Consider the following 18,648-nt stretch of genomic DNA (forward strand, 5'->3'; position numbering starts at 1 on the left):
TTCTGTCTAAGAATAAACTAGGAGACTCAGGAGTGAAACTGTTAAAGGATCTGAAGGATGATCCACATTATAAACTGGAGATACTATTGTAAGAATAATTTTTAACAATTTTCATCATCATATTTTCATTTAAAGTTCAAATGGCTGATTTACTCACTAGAAATATTAGTAAATTGGACCAGGTTCAGTAACACCACGTGTGTGTGTGTGTGAATATGTTGTCTGAGATCATCAGAGTCTTAAATTCAGCTTCAGTTTCTGTAGGTCTCTGAACTCTAAACTGTTTAATATGAGTTTAATTCTGCTCATACTGTTATGACTGATATTATGTGACTAATATTAATGTTATTTTCAGCTTTTCCCCTTTAACTGTCTCTATAGGCATCTTTACACAGCCGAGTTAAGGCTGCTCTAAAGCGGCTCTGTGTCTGCTCAAAGTTCTGTGTAAAGACACAATGCCGCATAAAAGCAAACTTAAAATATGACGGCGTGAGAATCAAGAAGCGGAAGACTAAACATATCGGCCTAGCTCCATATTGTTTTAGCCAAATAAAAAAATGTCAGCCAACAAGGGACAATAAAGTAAAAGTGTCCTGTACTCACATCGTGAAGCAAACCACCAAAATAACAGAGTCGTCGACGTTTGTAATCAATTGGCTTTCGCCGTTTGTAATCTTCCTTTGAAGAGACTGGCAGATCAACGCGCCGCTACATTTCTCTCAGATACGGAACAATTTTATTAAGAAATAGAAAATAGCTATCACTAGCACAGACTTATGACAAACATCAGAGCGTGAGATCGCTATATCACACAGAGGAAATCTAAAATTCTGTATTTTTATTTATCTTGAGTTTTATCTCTTTGTCTATTTAATTAATTTTAAATTCATTTTATAACACTCTGTTAAAACTGTAGTTTTAAAATAGTAATGTTCAAAGTATTATTTTCTGCGATTTTAATTCCTGTGTAAATGCATTTATGTTCTCCGCGTCAGAGAAGAATAAACATTCTGTGTAAATGCACATTTTGTGATTTTATGCCGCTTCAGATTTGGTTTCTGTGCCGCTTCTTCTGTGTAAAGACGCCTTATGTGTGTGATAATCTGAGATTTGGGTTGTTATTAACTGATATTAAATTTGTAATGGAGTGTAATGATCATTTCTGCTGGTTCTGTATCAGCTGTCCGGTGTGTGAAAGTGACCTTTCATGTGCTTTTGATTTTGTAAAGTGACTTTGAGCATCAGATAGAAGCTATATGATCATGCCTGAGAATTAATTGAGAATTAATTCATATAGATTATCTTGTTAGTTTTCTTATGAAAAGGTGTAACAGACGTAATATCTCATACTGCATATGTGACTGTTTGTGTGTTTTATTTTAGGTTATAGATGACAGTCTGATCTTCTGGTGATCATCTGATGGTGAATAAGGATCCACTACAGAGACTCACAGTCAACAGAATCAACAGAGACTGAAGATACAGTGACTTCACTGTTATAAATTAAGACTTCATTTAGATTTCAACAATCCTCTGACAGACCTGATGAGGCGGCAGTGAAACACCTTTTATTTCACAGCAACAAATTACAGTTTCTCATTCATAGACCATTTTATTTGTATAAATGCACAGTAACTCAAAAAGCTCTGAGTTTTGTTACAGAGTAAATAAAGAGCCTGAATATCTTTGTGTTGTACCAGCAGAGGGAGACAAAGACTAATTAAAATTAATTTTTCATAATTATTAGAAGAAAAAACAGTTCAAGCTCACTTTTAGAAAACATTGGAAGCTTGTGTTTATACATCTTGTTTTTAATAATAGTTGCATTACATTTGTATTAATGTATTAAAGGGGTCATATGATGCATTTTCATGTTTTCCTTTTTCTTTAGTGTGATATGTAGATGTTTTTGCATGTATAGGATCTACAAACTTACAAAGCTCAAAGTCTCCTATAAAGATCTTGGGTGCTCGAGCCCCTTTTAAAAAATAATCAAAAGTGCCCGTCTCAAACAAATATCAATGATAATATTGGGGTCAATAAAACAAAATGCATTCGATTATAATTAACATGACAATGTGAACAAAAGTAAAGTAGCCTAACCTAATCCCACACAAATACAGGATTGGATTGAAGTTTTAAAATGTATTTTCAATATGGAGAGAATTACATTTTATGTGAATTTTCAGAAGGATTTGTTTATCAATTTCTGGTCTAAATTGATTGAGTACATAACTCCTATTGAACCAAATACTTTTTTGATTTAGAGTTTTGTCTTTTATTTTTTTGAGTGATGAGATTACCTCTCCCCTCTTTTGTAAATAGTTTCTGTGTTAAATCTGAAGAAAACTGTAAAGGGATACGTTGAGGTGTTTTATTTTTTGTCACTGTCACTGCCTGGAGAGTTTTGCTAGTCCTGTTTTAATATTTATGTAAACCGGTAAAGCTGTAAAAGTGACAAATGTGATCAGACGTGAATTGTATCCCTTCCCAATAAAAACCCTTTAATTAAAAAACTAAAGTAGCCTATTTTTACGAATCTGTCTGTCTGAGGTGTCGTTGCCATAACGCGTTGCTATGGGTTGCGTCACTTGCGTGTGTCTTGCTTCGGGCTTGACTGACGTGGCCATGGACATAATAAATACTTATATTACTTAGTCCAGGCAAAGTAGCGTTTTACGACAGACTAATTGTAAAATAATTTTTTGCAGCTTAGATCTTTTCTATGAGGTGAAAAGTACATTTTACTATGTAAAGTTTTATTGTGGTAGGAGTAAAGGAAAAAATTAAGCCTATTTGGGTGTATTTTGGGCATATTCGATAAGTGTATAGCTCATTTGCATATTCAAATTAATTTTCAAAGAAACTTGTAATACAAAATTTTTACTTTTCATGGGTACTAACATTGTGTAAAGTTTCATTTTGATAGGAGTAAAGGAAAAAAATAGCCCCATTGGGGTGTATTGTTGCCTGGCCTTATTGGCACACATCTCGGATTGATGAGAGTTTAACATATTTCCTCAACTAGGATTTCTTAGGACTTTTAGTATGTTGTTCTGGACACCTCATAGAAATGATCTATGCTGAAAAAAAATCTTTTACAAATAGTTCTATTTTTCAGTCTGCCTGCTACTACTAGTTGCTTTTATAAAGAAAAGCTGCTCATAATTGCTGATCTAGGATCAGTTTCCTCCACTCCAAAACCAAATGATAAGCGCGGCTGGGCTGCCTCAGCTGTGGTCTGTGGAAAACGTAAATTGCATGCCGTGCGCACGCGCAGAGATAATTCATTTATGCAGGATTTTTTTTTCGCTAAACAATTTTTAAATTAATGAAAGCAATATAATTCATAAATTAAAATGTTTTTATTAAATTGTGGTCACTTTAAATACAAATTCATTCATTTTAAAAATAGTTTATGACACCCATATCCGGCACTCGCCTAAAAACGTGGGTTTATGTGCTTTAGAAAAAAAGTGATTTAGGCTATTAGGCTAATTTTGAGCTGGCAGCCAATTTAGTTGACATAATGGACATACGGACATTTTTCAAGACAAAGACTTCAAGCTGCAACGATCTAAAGAACAGCCCTTACCCATCCAATTCAAGTGTGCAAATATCTGACAGAAACTTAGAAGAAAGCTCGTCTTCACAGATATCAACAGATACAGCCGGTGAGTCTGGCTGCACCAGGCCTTGTGAACGGATCTTTGAGTGTGTTACCAATAAAAGCAGCACACCTGTGGATTTGGGCACAAAGGAAACTGGACCATCACAACCCTACTTGCCCGAATACCCAAAAACATTGTTCGGTAAGCAGAACCGGTCATTTTCGTCCGATTACTATAAGACATATTCATTCATTGAATACAGCAAAGAGGCAGACGCGATTTTCTGCTTCCCATGTAGATTGTTTCAGTGCAGTTCTAGTGGAGCATACAGAGATCCTGCTTTTATTGCAAATGAAGTATGTGACTGGAAGAATATATTAGCAAAGTTACAGAAACACGCAGACGGAGCACCACATCGTCAGTGCAGTGATCAGTGGCACTGCTTTGAGCAAACCAAAGCTACTGGTTCCATCGCTGCACAGTTAAGTGAATCTCACAGGACCACAGTGCAGAGCAATAGGGAATATCCCTTACGAAAGAAAAATATATTTACCAATATATTACATGAAATATATTGTAATATATTATTTTTCCTTTCTATTTTCCAATATATTATATATTAGAATACATGGAATAATATATTTGTGATGCATATATTATACAATATATTATATATTCATGTAATATAATGCACCATATTGCAAAATATACAAATGATTGCCGCTTTCAATATATTGAACATGAATATATAATAGCCTATATGTGTTTATATATATCCCAAAATATATGCAATATTATATTTATAAATATCCACCATAATGTATTTAGATTTATATGGGAAAATGTTTTGGTAATATATGTAAAGTGTCACATATATGTTTAATATATGGTAGAATATATTTTAAATATATGTAAAATTATATGGAAATATATACATGAAATATATGTACAGATATGTGTTCAATATAATGTGGAATACATTTTAAATATATGTAATATTATATGAAAACATATGTACATATATATTGTAAAATATATACACAATATATGTGTACATACATGAGAACATGCCTAACAATGTATGTACATATATGGTAATATATACAGTATATGTAGCCTACATGTAACATCTAAAATAGGAATACTTAATAAATATTCAATAGGGCTGGACCCGAATATTCGAATATTCGGTCGGTGGGTTGGTATTCGATTTGAAAATTTGACATTCGAATATTCGTTTTTTTTTGTTTTTTTTTTTGCACACCTGGAATCCCCCGCCAACGGTTTTCATTAGCGCTTGAATAAGGCCGGCGACACACTGGCTGCGTGGTGTGAGCGTCTCAGCTGCGTGGCGTGTCCATTTTTATTTCGGCTCCCATGTTAACAGGTTGGAGTTTGCACACTGTCTGCGTGAGACACGCGTCTCAGGCGCGGCTCGAGCCAAGCCGAAAACGCGTGCATACTAGAAATAGAACCGACGCCGGGAGTGCTCTGGCTAGAGCGCAGAACAGCGAGTTTTTGTATGGACCGAAGTGCATGCCTGCTTGTGTTTTGGGTTGCTTTGACATTGTGGAAAATAGAATAATAAAAACAAAATGTATTAGCCTTTTTACCCGTTATTATCAAACTAAATTAATCTCGTTTTTAATTTAACTTAATTTCGTTTTTCTTTAGGCCTAGGCAATCCGTGTATCATTCGTTCAGTCGTTTTTTTATTTCATATTGAAAGTAGAAAAATGAGAAAACAGTTCATTTTTCGATTTTTCATTTTTTCCCAAAAAACGAAAAACAAGAATTCAGCTTTAGTTTTCGTTTTTCGTTCTGAGGTAGCAAAATTAATAAACAGCTTGATATTCGATTTCTACACATGGGCGGGAATGAAACGCCCCTTTCCTCTGATTTGTCAGCCGAAGATCAAACTGTCCCGTCATCAGTTCTTCCTCAGATCTGCACTGCAGAATAAGAGTCCTCCGTTGTGCGGATTCTTAACGCGTTTATTGCAACTTTTTCATATTTTTTTCCATCAACCAGACTAACGAATGGCTCGACACAAGTTCTCAAGTGCCAGGGGTTTGCTATTTTCCGAACTGTAAAGTCACGTTTTTTTTTTTTTTTTTATCATGAACCACGCTGTGTTTTATTCCTAAGTGACTATATAATGCATTTTACTTAAAATAATCTAAATGTTGACTTTCAAAAGTAGGCGCGTCAGAAGGCTGAGACGCAGCGCATCATGTTGTTTTCTTTATTTTTTAAAGGTCATTTGTAGTCATTTTGAATGTACACAAATAAAAATATAAATTTTACTGCTTCGAATGACAGTATTAAAAGACAGAATATTAAGTTATTTCCCCTGCTGAGCAACAAATCCAAGTGATGGCGCTGGCGCATTGCTCGCTCACACAACATCTAGTCCAGGGCTATTCAATTAGCTTCATTCGAGGGCCGGATTATCAAATCGAAAAGTTGAGGTGGGCCGGTGGGTTGGTTTGGGGGTTTAGCTTATTTATTGAAACATAACAGTTTCAATAAATAAGTTAAAGTAAACCTAAAAAAGTATGGTATTTACTTGAAAATGTGGTACCCAACAGTATGCAGATATATAAAACCATAATAAATAAAAACTTGATAATTTACAGCTGTGTACAACTATTTTCCTTGGAACAAATACATTAATTATACAAACTCGTAGCTGTTGGTGAGAAATAATAATTATTTTATTTATAATTGTTACGCTTAAATGAAAATATTCTGACAGTGAGACTTGATAACCACAGGCTACTCACTCCCACTGTATAAAAAATGCCTAAACACAGGTTAAAAACTATACGCACCTTTACAAAGAAACTGACATAATTTCATAACAAACATTAATTATATATTCCTCTACCCACCTAATAAATCTAATGCAATATAAATCACTATATTTACTATTATACTGTATAATATTATAGTAAATATATATATTTACTATATTTATTTATTACTACACAGTAATTCAATATAAATATTAGGCTACACATTTCTGCCCAACCATGGTAAATTACTACAGCACATTCATGGTAAATATTTGTAAGGGTGATTAGCGGATTTAAAGTCTTCTTATTTCGTTCATGCCACAATGTTTCTTCTCCTGCTTTCCTCATCAGTCTTGTTGGGAATGTTGAGGCTGTTTCATCTGATTTAATACTAGTTAAATCGTCGAGTGATTTGTGGTTTGTAACAGAGAGGTTTCTGTCGAACTGAAAAACGCTTCCCACTGGTTGTCGCAACGCTGTTTAATAATAGTGCCCGGGACCGGAGTAAACGCAACTATTTGTTGTTACTGTACTGACCGAGAAACCGCTTCAGATGATTCAGTGACGGAGCGGTCCGAATGAATCCGAATAGTTTTAGACCGGCCACTTTGACGCTCTCGTCTCGCTGGCGGCGGTGTGAACGCACAGTTATGCAAGCGCGTTTAGAAAGGATCGAACTAAAAGAATGATTCATTCACGAATGATTGGTATCGCTGGTTCAGTCGACATAAATTCGGGACACATAACTGCTGAAATATTCGCACGTAAAACGTTTCTCAGGTTAATCGGAGCGAGTATCAAACTGAATTAGCCGCACCGCCAGGAAAAGAGGGGGAGGGAGGTTGGTGCCGTCGGGCCGGATGGAGATGATTGGCGGGCCGCATTTGGCCCGTGGGCCGCCAATTGAATAGCCCGGATCTAGGCTATTATCAGTTCACTTCTGGCATTGCTAACTTGATATCGCAGCCTATTCATTATTAAAATAAAACACAGTTAACCAAATATATAAAAATGATTCTGCTTAATTTAATTGGTCTTTTGTACAATATAAAGGCTGTGCTGCACAGTCCTACTTGCTGTTATTCCAAACTCATTTCCCTTGCTGTGAAGATGATGATTTAGCATATACGTGTATATTGGGACTCGACTGAAGTACGAAGCCTTCTTTACATTACTAGTTAGCATCCAAATGTTACATTGCAAATATGGAAACCTTGGACCGAATGAGAGATGCGCAAAACCAATGTCCGTACAGTTTCAGTTTCAATAAAGGACATAATAGGCTATTATTATAAGTTATTAGGTTAGGCTATATTTTTATTATACGGGCTACTTATTTTTCATTCTTGTTGTTTTCTGAATACCATTCATTTAAGGATTTGACAGGCTACAGTAAGGGGAAGTAAAATACGCATAGACATATGTTATTAATAGCGTTTATAATGTTAATGTTGTATTTTATTTACGGTCTTTTACACTATTTCTGAATAGGCTAATAATAAAATGCGTTTGTTTCCCTCTCAATATGACCGTGCGCTGCGCGCAAGCGCACATCTTTGAGATATAAATTAATACATTTCAGAAGAGTATGTATTTTAATATCTCTGTTGTTCTCTGTTCTCCGGTTGTTAGATAGTCAGTCTGAATGACAGTTCATGCGTTTACGTTAAAATAGGCCTATTATATAGTCAATGCATTATTCTTTTCTTTGTGTATTAGTGTTAAAAATATTTAATTTACAACTAATTATATTGATTTATATCTTCATTTATTATTAAAAAAATAAAATAATTACTGGGTGAGGCGACCATGGTAGCCGTCACAGCCGTCATTTACCCTGCATACCCAGCTGATGCAAAGCGTATGTGAATTTATATCTACACAGAAGAAAGCCCTGTCTAGTCTATTCCCCAGTACGGGTTGTGTCGAACCATTCGTTAGTCTGGTTGTTTGATGAAAAGAAGATTAAATGTAGCCTAGTTGCAATAAACGCGTTAAGAATTTGCACAATGGAGGACTCTTATTCTGCAGTGCAGAACTGAGGAAAATCTTCGGCTGACAAATCAGAGGAAAGGGGCGTTTCATTCCCGCCCATGTGTAGAAATCGAATATTCAAGCTGTTTATTATTTTTTCTACCTCAGAACGAAAAACGAAAAATCAAGCTGAATTCTTGTTTTTCGTTTTTTTGGAAAAAATGAAAAATCGAAAAATGAACTGTTTTCTCATTTTTATACTTTCAATATTAAATAAAAAACGACTGAACGAATGATACACGGATTCAAGGCCTATTTAAATTTCTTTTTTTCTTTCTTTAAATTTCGTTTTTTCTTTATTTGAATTTCGTTTTTCTTTATTTAAATTTCGTTTTTCTTTATTTAAATTTCGTTTTTTCATTTAAATTTCGTTTTTCTTTATTTAAATTTCGTTTTTCTTTTTTTAAATTTCGTTTATCTTTATTTAAATCTACCCTTTACTGTGTCATCTATCAACTATGGGCCACCTTTATTTTCTTTTAATCAGGCACAGATACTAAACCCAATTTGAGGTAGAGAGCTACACAGGCCTATTAAAACCATAAGAGGCCTTGCATATGGTCAGACAAAGGAAATGTGATTGAACTCTACATTTCTTAACAGTACAACAGTTTTAAAGAGTGCCATTGAACAGAAAATATACAAAATATAAATTATAATTTAAAGCAATTTCAATGACCAATGTCTATTTCAAACCTTCAGCAGTGCTGTTATAAAATATAAATAAAATATCTATAAACAAAATGCAAAAATAATTATGAATAAATAAAAAAAATATACAAACTTTCATGGAACTGTGGAAAAGCAAAGAAATAAATTGCCAAAAGAACAGTCCGTTATCCTGGTTAGGAGTCCATCTTGGTTCTTCGCTGATTTAAACGACTTATCTTTTTTTAAACGACCACGCTTTTGCACTTCACCTGGTGTCTTAGCTCGCAGATTCTACTGTTGATGGATTTTCTGACATCAGCTTCCTTGGCCGTCGGAAACTGGTTTACAACAGCATCTGTGGAACAGAGCAACAATGATTCCTCTCCCGCTCCTCACTCCTCCTGCTGCCCCTCTGGTGCGCGGAAATCTCGACCCCCTCCCCCCACCTGGCAGAGATGCAATCAAAACTGGAAAGCACCAGCTCTGAAAACTATTTACCTTGCAAAGTTTGAAGTTTCCTCGGGTCGAAAGCCTACCGACGATCAGCACAGGGATCCAGCTTGCTGACCCCTCCTTTCAGGTTGGGCTTGAGGAGGACATCCACACTGAAGAGCCCCATCAGTAGCACCCGTGCCATCCCATTGGGGGTGGTACAAGCTTTCATTTCATCAGTACTAATTAATAAACATTCTTTTTTTATTAAAGTGGACGTGCCTTTTGTGTTTAAGAGTAAAAGCTTTAAGTTAATAGTCTATTCGTGTCTCAGCCGCGAAGCTGAGCTCATATGTTCAGCCTCTGGCTGAAATTATAGTGTCTGTCAGTTATTATAATACATATATGACAAAAACTATTGTCTAAATTATGTTGCATATTCCTCAAACGTTTGTGTGATGATATCACTAGTTGACAACATAGTACTATTTTCGGAAATCAGGCTCTGATATTGCGCAGGTGCACGTGATGCAGACGTCAGAGCCGACTCGTGTGTCAGACTCATTTCAGTGCAAAATAATGAGGTCAAAAACGATTTAATATACTGCAAATAGCCTACTAGTTTTTTATGTTTATTTATAATTAATTTAGGCGGACAACAAGGCTACCAATTACTGCGCAGCTAATTAATTTAACGTTTTTTTTTCCCTAACGTAATTTTTAGCCGATTTTTAGTTGAAAATTTCAGGACTTCAGTCGACCAAGATTTTCTTTGGTTGATTTTCAAAAACCCACCTTTTTAGACTTGCTTTCCCCTCCTAATTTTAATTCTTCGTCATTCTAATTCCTAGTTCTTAGTCTTTTAAATAGTTATTTCTTAATAAAGTTGTTTGTTTCTTTCTTTCTTTTGTAAAGCGTGTTTGAGTATTTTGAAAAGCGCTATATAAATCTGAGGAATTATTATTATTATTTTTTTTATTCTTCAAACATGCTCTGAAAATGCATGCGGCCAACCTATCTGACCATATAGGTGGGCAGCGAATGCTTTCTAGATTTACAAAGCGTAGGCTATTTAGAATCACTTTCAGGTCTAAATGGATTAATACCATTTGATATAGAGTAATATTTGATGATTTAATACTCAATACTTGCCTTTAACTACCATGTTCCGCAGTTTGGTGTTTTCTTTCTGTAAGGCCTTGATCTGGCTCTGCAGGTCTCTGGTAAGGTCGTTGTTTTCCTGGCTTGACGATTCTGCTCTGAACTGACTGTCCTCTGAGAGTAGTTCCTCCTCCGCCTGTCTTTGTGCAGCAACCTTGGCCTTTTTCTATAGGGCAAAGATGTTCATTTGTAATATTTAATCATGGATAATCCAATACACAAATGATCTAATGTAATATCAATCTTAATTACCTGTTTTGGATTTCCATAGCCAGAGGTTTTGTTGCCAGTACTGGTATCTTCATCACCAAAGTCTAGGCATTTTGCTTTTCTCACCCTCTTGCCCGGCATGTTATCTGGATAGAGTTCCCGCTCAGCAGCTCTGAGTGTAGCCTCTTTTTCTACATTCATATAGAAGGATATATTTTCAAAGCACTCCATAATCTTGCTCCCAGCTACATTTATGACCTCCTATCAGGATATGTTCCTACACGCTCCCTTCGCTCTTCCTCGATTGGCCTTCTTGTCACCCCCAAATTCCGCCTCTCCACCATGGGGGCCAGGGCCTTCAGTTGCGCTGCTCCAAGACTTTGGAATGCCCTCCCCTCCCACATTCGACAGGCAGACACAGTCAATTCATTTAAAAAATTGTTAAAGACCTATCTCTTTAAGAAAGCTTTTAATCTTTAAAACATCTTAGTTTTACTTTGCCATCGTAACTCTTCTGACACTCTTTTATAGTGCTTTCTCCTGGCCTTCTTAGCACTTTTCTGATTTGTCTTATTTGTAACATGTATTAGCCTACTATGAATTTAAGTATTTTTTTTTTCTTTTTTCTTTTTTTTTTTTCTTTCCTTCTTTTATGTCCTCCGAAACATGTAAGATGTCCTTGGGTATTTAGAAAGGCGTCGGCCAAATAAAATGTATTATTATTATTATTATTATTATTATTTTCTTAATGCCAAAAATCAACACCATACAATGAATAATAATAAATACTACAGAATAAATAAAAAATAATTACGTGTCCCATTTTCAGACTTCTTTAAAGAGGTAGTGCCATGAATTGTTTTGTTTTTTTAATGATGTATGTGTCTATGGATAGAATTGATTTTAGTCCTGTAAACCACTTGGCCAATGGACCTTGCAGTGATATACTAGTGATCAACAAACTTAACACTTACTGTAATTTTTTTTTTTAATAAATGTTCCTTTGTACATAATCTTGAAGGTAGGGTAAGTGATTTTCTTTTGTTAAAATAATTGTTAAATAGCTCTATAGAGTTCATTAGAGTTCAGTAACAGGAGTTGTTTGTTCAGTAACAGGAGTCTCCATGTCTCTCTAGATCAGGGGTGTCCAAACTTAGTCCTGGAGGGCCACTGTCCTGCAGAGTTTAGCTCTAGCCTGCCTCAACACCCCTACCTGGAAGTTTCTAGATTGCCTAGTAAGACCTTGATTATCTGGTTCAGGTGTGTTTAATTGGGGTTGGAGCTAAACTCTGCAGGACAGTGGCCCTCCAGGAGCAGGATTGGACATCCCTGCTCTAGATCTTTATTAAACAGAAAATGAAAAATTTCAGTTTAGTTTCAGTTCCAAGTTTGTCCAACCAGGAGAGAGAATTCACACAGGATACAGATTAAACAATTTAAATTGGAAGTGATGACACAAAGAATTGAGCTGACAAAATTAGAACTGAAACATCATAAAATTAAAGCTAATAAATGGGTACCATTTCCTGATTGGCTGACATTTGTCACCTACCTGAAAAATTATTTTCTGTTTATTAAAGAGCTGGAGAGACATGGAAACTCCTGTTACTGAACAAACACTATTTAGCAATGATTACTATCAGAATATAGCCTTTTAACCTTATAACAAAAAACAGAACATCTGTTTATTTTGATAGATAAACAGAACAACAGACATTCTGTAGCTGTATTTGCTAATACAATAAATGGAGTGAAATAAGTGTGAATCACTTTTTTTTTTAATGCTTTATTCAGTAACAGAACATACAATCAGTAACAGAACATACAACAATTAAATACAAAAAAAATAGTAATACAAAACAATAATTTCGCGCCTGAATAACACCGCAGCCTGTCTCTGATCACACCTTCCCGCTCAAGCATTGCGCATGCGCGAGCTCCGTACGTAAATATTCTTCCAGGTTCTGTTAAAAAAAATCTATAAATATCTTTATAATCTTTCTAATTTACAGTAAAGGGTGAATGTGGTCTGCATACTGTAATTGTGTAATACAGTGCATTACTGTAAAAACGAAGCTAATCAGTACACTACTGTAATTAGTTTGTTTATTTGTACTAAATATAAATTAGATTTCATAATTTTGATATATGAATAATTTTATTTTTATCCTACTTAAAGGCACAATATGTAACTTTTTTGCTTTAAAATTAGCAAAAATCACTATATCTACGTTATATATATATATTTTTTTTTTGTTGTGTACTTACATTATCCCGACTGTTTCCAACAACTTTCAAACCAGGAGAAATTTTAATTTAATTTTTAGACACGGCACGTTTCTTTATTTCCGTTTTGTCGCAGTCAATGTCGTCATATCCGCGTTGTCCCTGGTTTCCGCCTATGGTTTCCGCTCGTACTGCCATGGTAACCAGAGCTATGAGCAGAGCCCTCTGATTAACCAAAGCGACAGACGCAGACAACTGTGGAGTTCGCAATGTCTATCTGCACGCTGTTGTTGTTTCGTTCAAACATTACGGACCATGGCAAGCAGACTTTGGATAAAAAAGTAGAACTAAAACGAGAATCAATATCAGCGCGGTGTTTTCGAGATGCCGAGAGCGTATATAAACAAGAGCTCCACGTCCGAGACTTCGACCGCTTCTACATTTACTTATTAAACAGGTGAGCACATTTACATAAAACTAATCAATGTTATATAGTTCAACAATGATAAAATGTTAGAATATGATCTGTATGTTATTCTAATGTTAATCTAGCTTACTGCTAGTCTCATACAGACAAACTAACACATTTCAACACATTCAAATACAGTTTAGTGTGCTAATGTAATGTTAGACCAGGTGAAACAGCGCTGCGTTAACGTTACCTCACAAGTTTAATTTGTCTAATAAACTGACCTGTGAGTAGTAATTCTGCGTGTAGTTCGGTAGAATGAAATGTCCATATTCCTTTTATATCTTGACGTTGACGACAACATCCATAATTCTAAGCATGTTGCGTCATCAAACTACGCCTTTGTTATTGTAAAGAGGTTAGCGACCCCTAGTGGCGAAAAATTCCATACTGTACGTTTAAGTACTACTGACATACAAACCAATTAGACAAAGTTATCACAAAATACAATTTTTTTAATTTAAAACATTTCATATATATCACAAAATAAACACAGGACAAAACACAGTTCTTTTCACAATACATGACACATAACCCCACCTTAAAAAATAATTTCACTTATTTACAAAAATTTGTTGGATTCATGTCCACTGGTGGCCAAAAGAAGTATTTAAGTGTATTAATGTCTTTGAAAGAAGTCTCTTTGATGCTCAAGAAACATTTCTTATTATTATCAATGTCTGACTGTCAACTCCTCCATCTTTTCTACAGCATAGGAGTAAAAGTCATCATTAAAATAATCTTTAAAAAGCCAACACAATGTTGTTGTCCACCTTTGCGAATAAATAAATTTCTCCAAAGATTGGTTCCTGTTCAGAACTTGATTGACAACATCAGTATGTTCCCTGGTCTGTATGCATGTCCACAAACACAGATGTCAGTCCTTCAGAGGAGATCCCGGTTCCAACACTACAGTATATGAGAGAGAGAGAGAGAGAAAGAGAGAGAGAGAGAGAATATTAGTGTCACATTATTTTTAACCTCCTTTTTTGTTAATTTTTATTATTATTTTCACAAAAACTTAAGAATATATATTTGTAAACAGCTTTTGTCAATAAATAGCATACATAAGAACTAAATTAAATTATGCCAGATTAAATTTTAATACTTACAAATCCTAAATTCTGTCCAAAAATGCTGAGATCCATAGACAGAAAGATTGAATTTAGCCCATTTCAGCTTGTCTGCAGTGAAGGGGTTCCTGTTTGAGACAAATACACAGTAAGACACATGCAAGAAATCACTGTGTGATGATCGTTCTCCTTCCTACAGTAGTTAACCCACCTGTGTGCTGATATTAGGACCTTCCTGTTCAGGTGGGACTGCAATGGTAGAGATTCTTCTGCCTAATAAAATATCAAAATAATGCAAAAATATAAACTTAAGTTGTTTAGAATGCTAGATTTGGTATGAATGAATTAGTGAGAGTTTTACTGCAGTGCTTACCTGGATACATTTAATCTGGTGAGACTGAACAAAGACAATGGTCCATCTTCTGATTGGTTCATTTGCTGTGTAATAAATATAAAGTTAGACATGATGCAAATGTCACTTATTTGATATAAAGTTAGCTAATTTTATAGAGATTTTATAAGATATTGTAAGCTACCTAGTCTGCACCAGTGGCTCCAAATCAATTTTCACATATTGCTAATCATTTCAGCAAACTTATCTCAAAATATATCACAAATGGCCTACCTCTGGAATCTTGCTATAGAAGTCACTGGCGCAAATTGGGGCTTTGTTGCAGTTGCCTTTAAACATATAAAAATGGAAGTATAAATATTAAATTCCATTAAAAAAAACCTATAATATGTTATAGTTTGCAAACTAATGCTAAAACTATAAAGGTTCTCATCAGTAGGCCAACATTATCTACAACCAAAACAGAATTTCACATTAGTTTATTCACATTTATTATGACCGCCGCTAGCATAGCTAGCAAAGCGGTCATATAGGGATTGTCAAAGTTTTTTTTTTTTTTTTTTCGTCATCTACTGAATTTTTCGTCAACGATACCAGGGACACCGAAACACCGGGGAACATGAAATTTGGTGGGCATGTAGCCCCACTAGACTTTTACAAAAAAATTTGTTTGGTCCCCGGGGGCCACTCCCCCCCCGCCCTGGGCCCCCCGAAACCCAAAAAATGCAGTTTTTCTTAAATAACTACCTGAACCGTGGCACCGAGGATGAAGAAATTTTTATGGTATGTTGGTCTTAAGGGCCCACATCAACCTAGCCCATAATCACTCATTTGTGATTTGCGCCCCTTCCCATAAAAAATGAAAATGCAATATTATTCTGCTTTAATCGCCCCTATCTTCAGTTGAGATGTTCAGAACTGCACCATATTTCATGTGTATGATTAACTTGACATCCTCTGGGGGTATGCTAAGTTTCGTAGAATTTCATCCATGGGGGGGTATAAAATAAATTCATTTATGTGCACATTTAGTGACTGTACACTCATCGGCCTGTAGATGGTGGTGTTGAGCGAAGGGTTGCTGGTTTAGGATGATACTGTCACACACACACATGCAGGAATACAAACAAACGCAAGCATGCACACACACTGACATCCACACGCACAGACACACACCCATACACACACATACAAATCCACATGCACAGACACACACACACAAACACACACGCGCACACACATGTACGCACGCATATATACACGCACAGACACACACACACACACACACACACACACACACACACACACACACACACACACACAGACACACACACACATACACAAACACACACACATACACACACACAGACAGACATGCACATACTACTACTTTTTTTAGGTATCAGCCATATACCCGATTTACCAATACCCAATGTGTTATGCTTGGGCAGTATACTAATGAGGTGGGTGGGACATGTTTCATGCCATGTTAGATCACATCCTGAGAGTCTACGCTTTCAGAAAATATATAGTTTATATAGTTTAATCAGTTTTCTCTTCATGGTACAGACCAAAATGTATTGTGTACACTTTCTTCACCTAAATCCATAAAATCCCATTAATTTCAATGGGACATTTACTTAAGTGTTCTACTAGGTACAGTGGGAATGAGTTTAATTTTGTTAACATTGTTTTTTTAAAACTCTGGGACCAGGGCTACAAGATAAAACCACTTTTTGGGGGAAAAAATGTTTTTTATTTCAGTAAAACACAACAAACCCATGCCAAAGTCAGATAACTGACTTTTACCATCAACAGGCACCTCAACCGTTTGGTAGAGGTTTGTAGAAATTGTCTGTGAATTATTAAACAAACTGCCGATGTAGCATGAAAAAGACTTGCTTGAACACAATAAGTGTGTTTTTGAAACTCATTTTTGTAATACATTATGTAGGGAAAACCACTGTTATGGATGTGACGTTTTCACATTATGGATGTTAAGTGTCTAAACTAATAACTTTTGATATAAAACTTAAATAGTAATGGCAAATAATTACAAAACTCTAAATTATCCATGATCCACAGGAATACTCCAGACAGTCTTTTAAAATATACAACTTATATACATAAACACGCAATACAGCCAAATTGCTCCACGTCATTTATTTTTGTGGAAAGCCAGTGCAGGTCTGAGCGGCGGTCATATTTTGTACCGCCATGCGGTACATCTAGTTGTTAATGTAAACGCGTTTCTCGTTGGCATATTTTATCTCGACAAATTAATAATCTAACAAAGTCTGTAAAATGAAACGTTAGCTCAGTTTACCGTGGTAAAGTTCGTTACCGCCATGTTGACGAGTAACATAGGCACAATCCTGTCAACACACACAGAATGTTTTTTCTTTTTTTTACCTTGCTTGCTGATCTCTCTCTCGGTGAAGTGAATTCCGTCTCTTCCCCGGGCCAGACACGAACGGCGCGATCCAACAAAAGACAGACCCCACTGATATTACACTGGATGCTCTGGCGAGACACGACAAATCCCAGACAGTGTAGTGATGCGCCGCGGCCGTTATATTTCTGACGTACGGTACTCCGAGTCCAAGCGCTCGCGCTATTTCTGACAAGGGACAAACAGGTTTGCATTTTGTATTAAAGGTCCGGTCACTTCAATGTGTCCAATATAGACAGCCTCTGGCTATTATAGCGTTGTAGACACGCGGTGTCAGGCAAAAAATAGGAAATAAAAAGCACGATGGAATGGTGCCAGCCAGAGAGGCCGTTACGTCAAATACAGTAGTATACAGCAAATTGAAAAAATACAGTAAGTCTCTGTATGTGGTGTTAGACAAATACAGTAGTATACAGCAAATTTAAAAAATACAGTAAGTCTCTGTATGTGGTGTTAGACGTCACAGAAAATTCCCATGATGCAATGGGAATCACAGTTAATTACTGTAAAGAGAAATAGCAGTATAATACTGGGGGATTTAAAGTAAATAACTGTAGAAATTACAGAAAAGTCTAACAGTGTATTTTCCAATATATTGCAATAGATTTTTGTTTCGTAAGGGATGCAGCATCCATTGTTGACATATTGCTCTATATAGGGAAACAAGGACTTGCACTGAGAGGGCACGACGAGAGAGAAACTTCTGCAAATCGTGGGAACTTTTTGGAGCTGTGTGACTGGTACGCCGGACGTGACAAGCTTTCTGCGCTCGATTAAAGGCCCCGTTCAATCTAACAAGCCCTGACACACAAAATGAAATTTTAGAAATTGCTTCTGGTTTAGTCAAAAACAAAATAATCCGCGGCATCAAAAACAATGTTTTTTTTTACTGTTCTAGTGGACAAAGCACAGAGTTTTAAAGAGGAACAAATGGCCGTGTGTGTGAGGTACACAGAGAAGCTGGAGATAAAGGAAAGATTTCTAGGATTTGTTGACTGTTCTGAAAGAGTTGATGCTACTGGAATTTATGGACACATAAAGCACTTTCTGGATGCATGTGGAATCTACTCTTTACCCATTGTTGCACAAAGTTATGACGGAGCGGCTGTCATGTCCGGTCACGTAAATGGAGTTCAGCAGAAACTCCGTGTAGCAACAATGACATCTGCTTTTCACATT

General features: G+C 35.9%; 2 protein-coding genes across 3 annotated transcripts in view; both read left to right on the plus strand.

The window, feature by feature from the left end:
• The window catches only part of LOC311083036 (uncharacterized protein), a gene marked incomplete at its 5' end in the record, with an annotated part of 38,497 nt that extends 36,634 nt beyond the window's left edge, over positions 1–1,863 (plus strand). The window contains 2 exons of the mRNA XM_084114286.1: positions 1–4; positions 1,391–1,863. The exon at positions 1–4 is cut by the window's left edge and continues 86 nt beyond it. Coding sequence (XP_083970412.1) covers positions 1–4; positions 1,391–1,394 — 8 coding nt within the window. The 3' untranslated portion in view covers positions 1,395–1,863. The remainder of the gene's footprint in view (positions 5–1,390) is intronic.
• The window catches only part of LOC311083995 (protein NLRC3-like), a 441,701-nt gene that overhangs the window by 345,735 nt on the left and 77,318 nt on the right, over positions 1–18,648 (plus strand). The window lies entirely within an intron of this gene.

The sequence above is a fragment of the Abramis brama genome, assembly GCF_963993115.1.
Source record: "Abramis brama genome assembly, chromosome: 5".
Taxonomy (NCBI): domain Eukaryota; kingdom Metazoa; phylum Chordata; class Actinopteri; order Cypriniformes; family Leuciscidae; genus Abramis; species Abramis brama.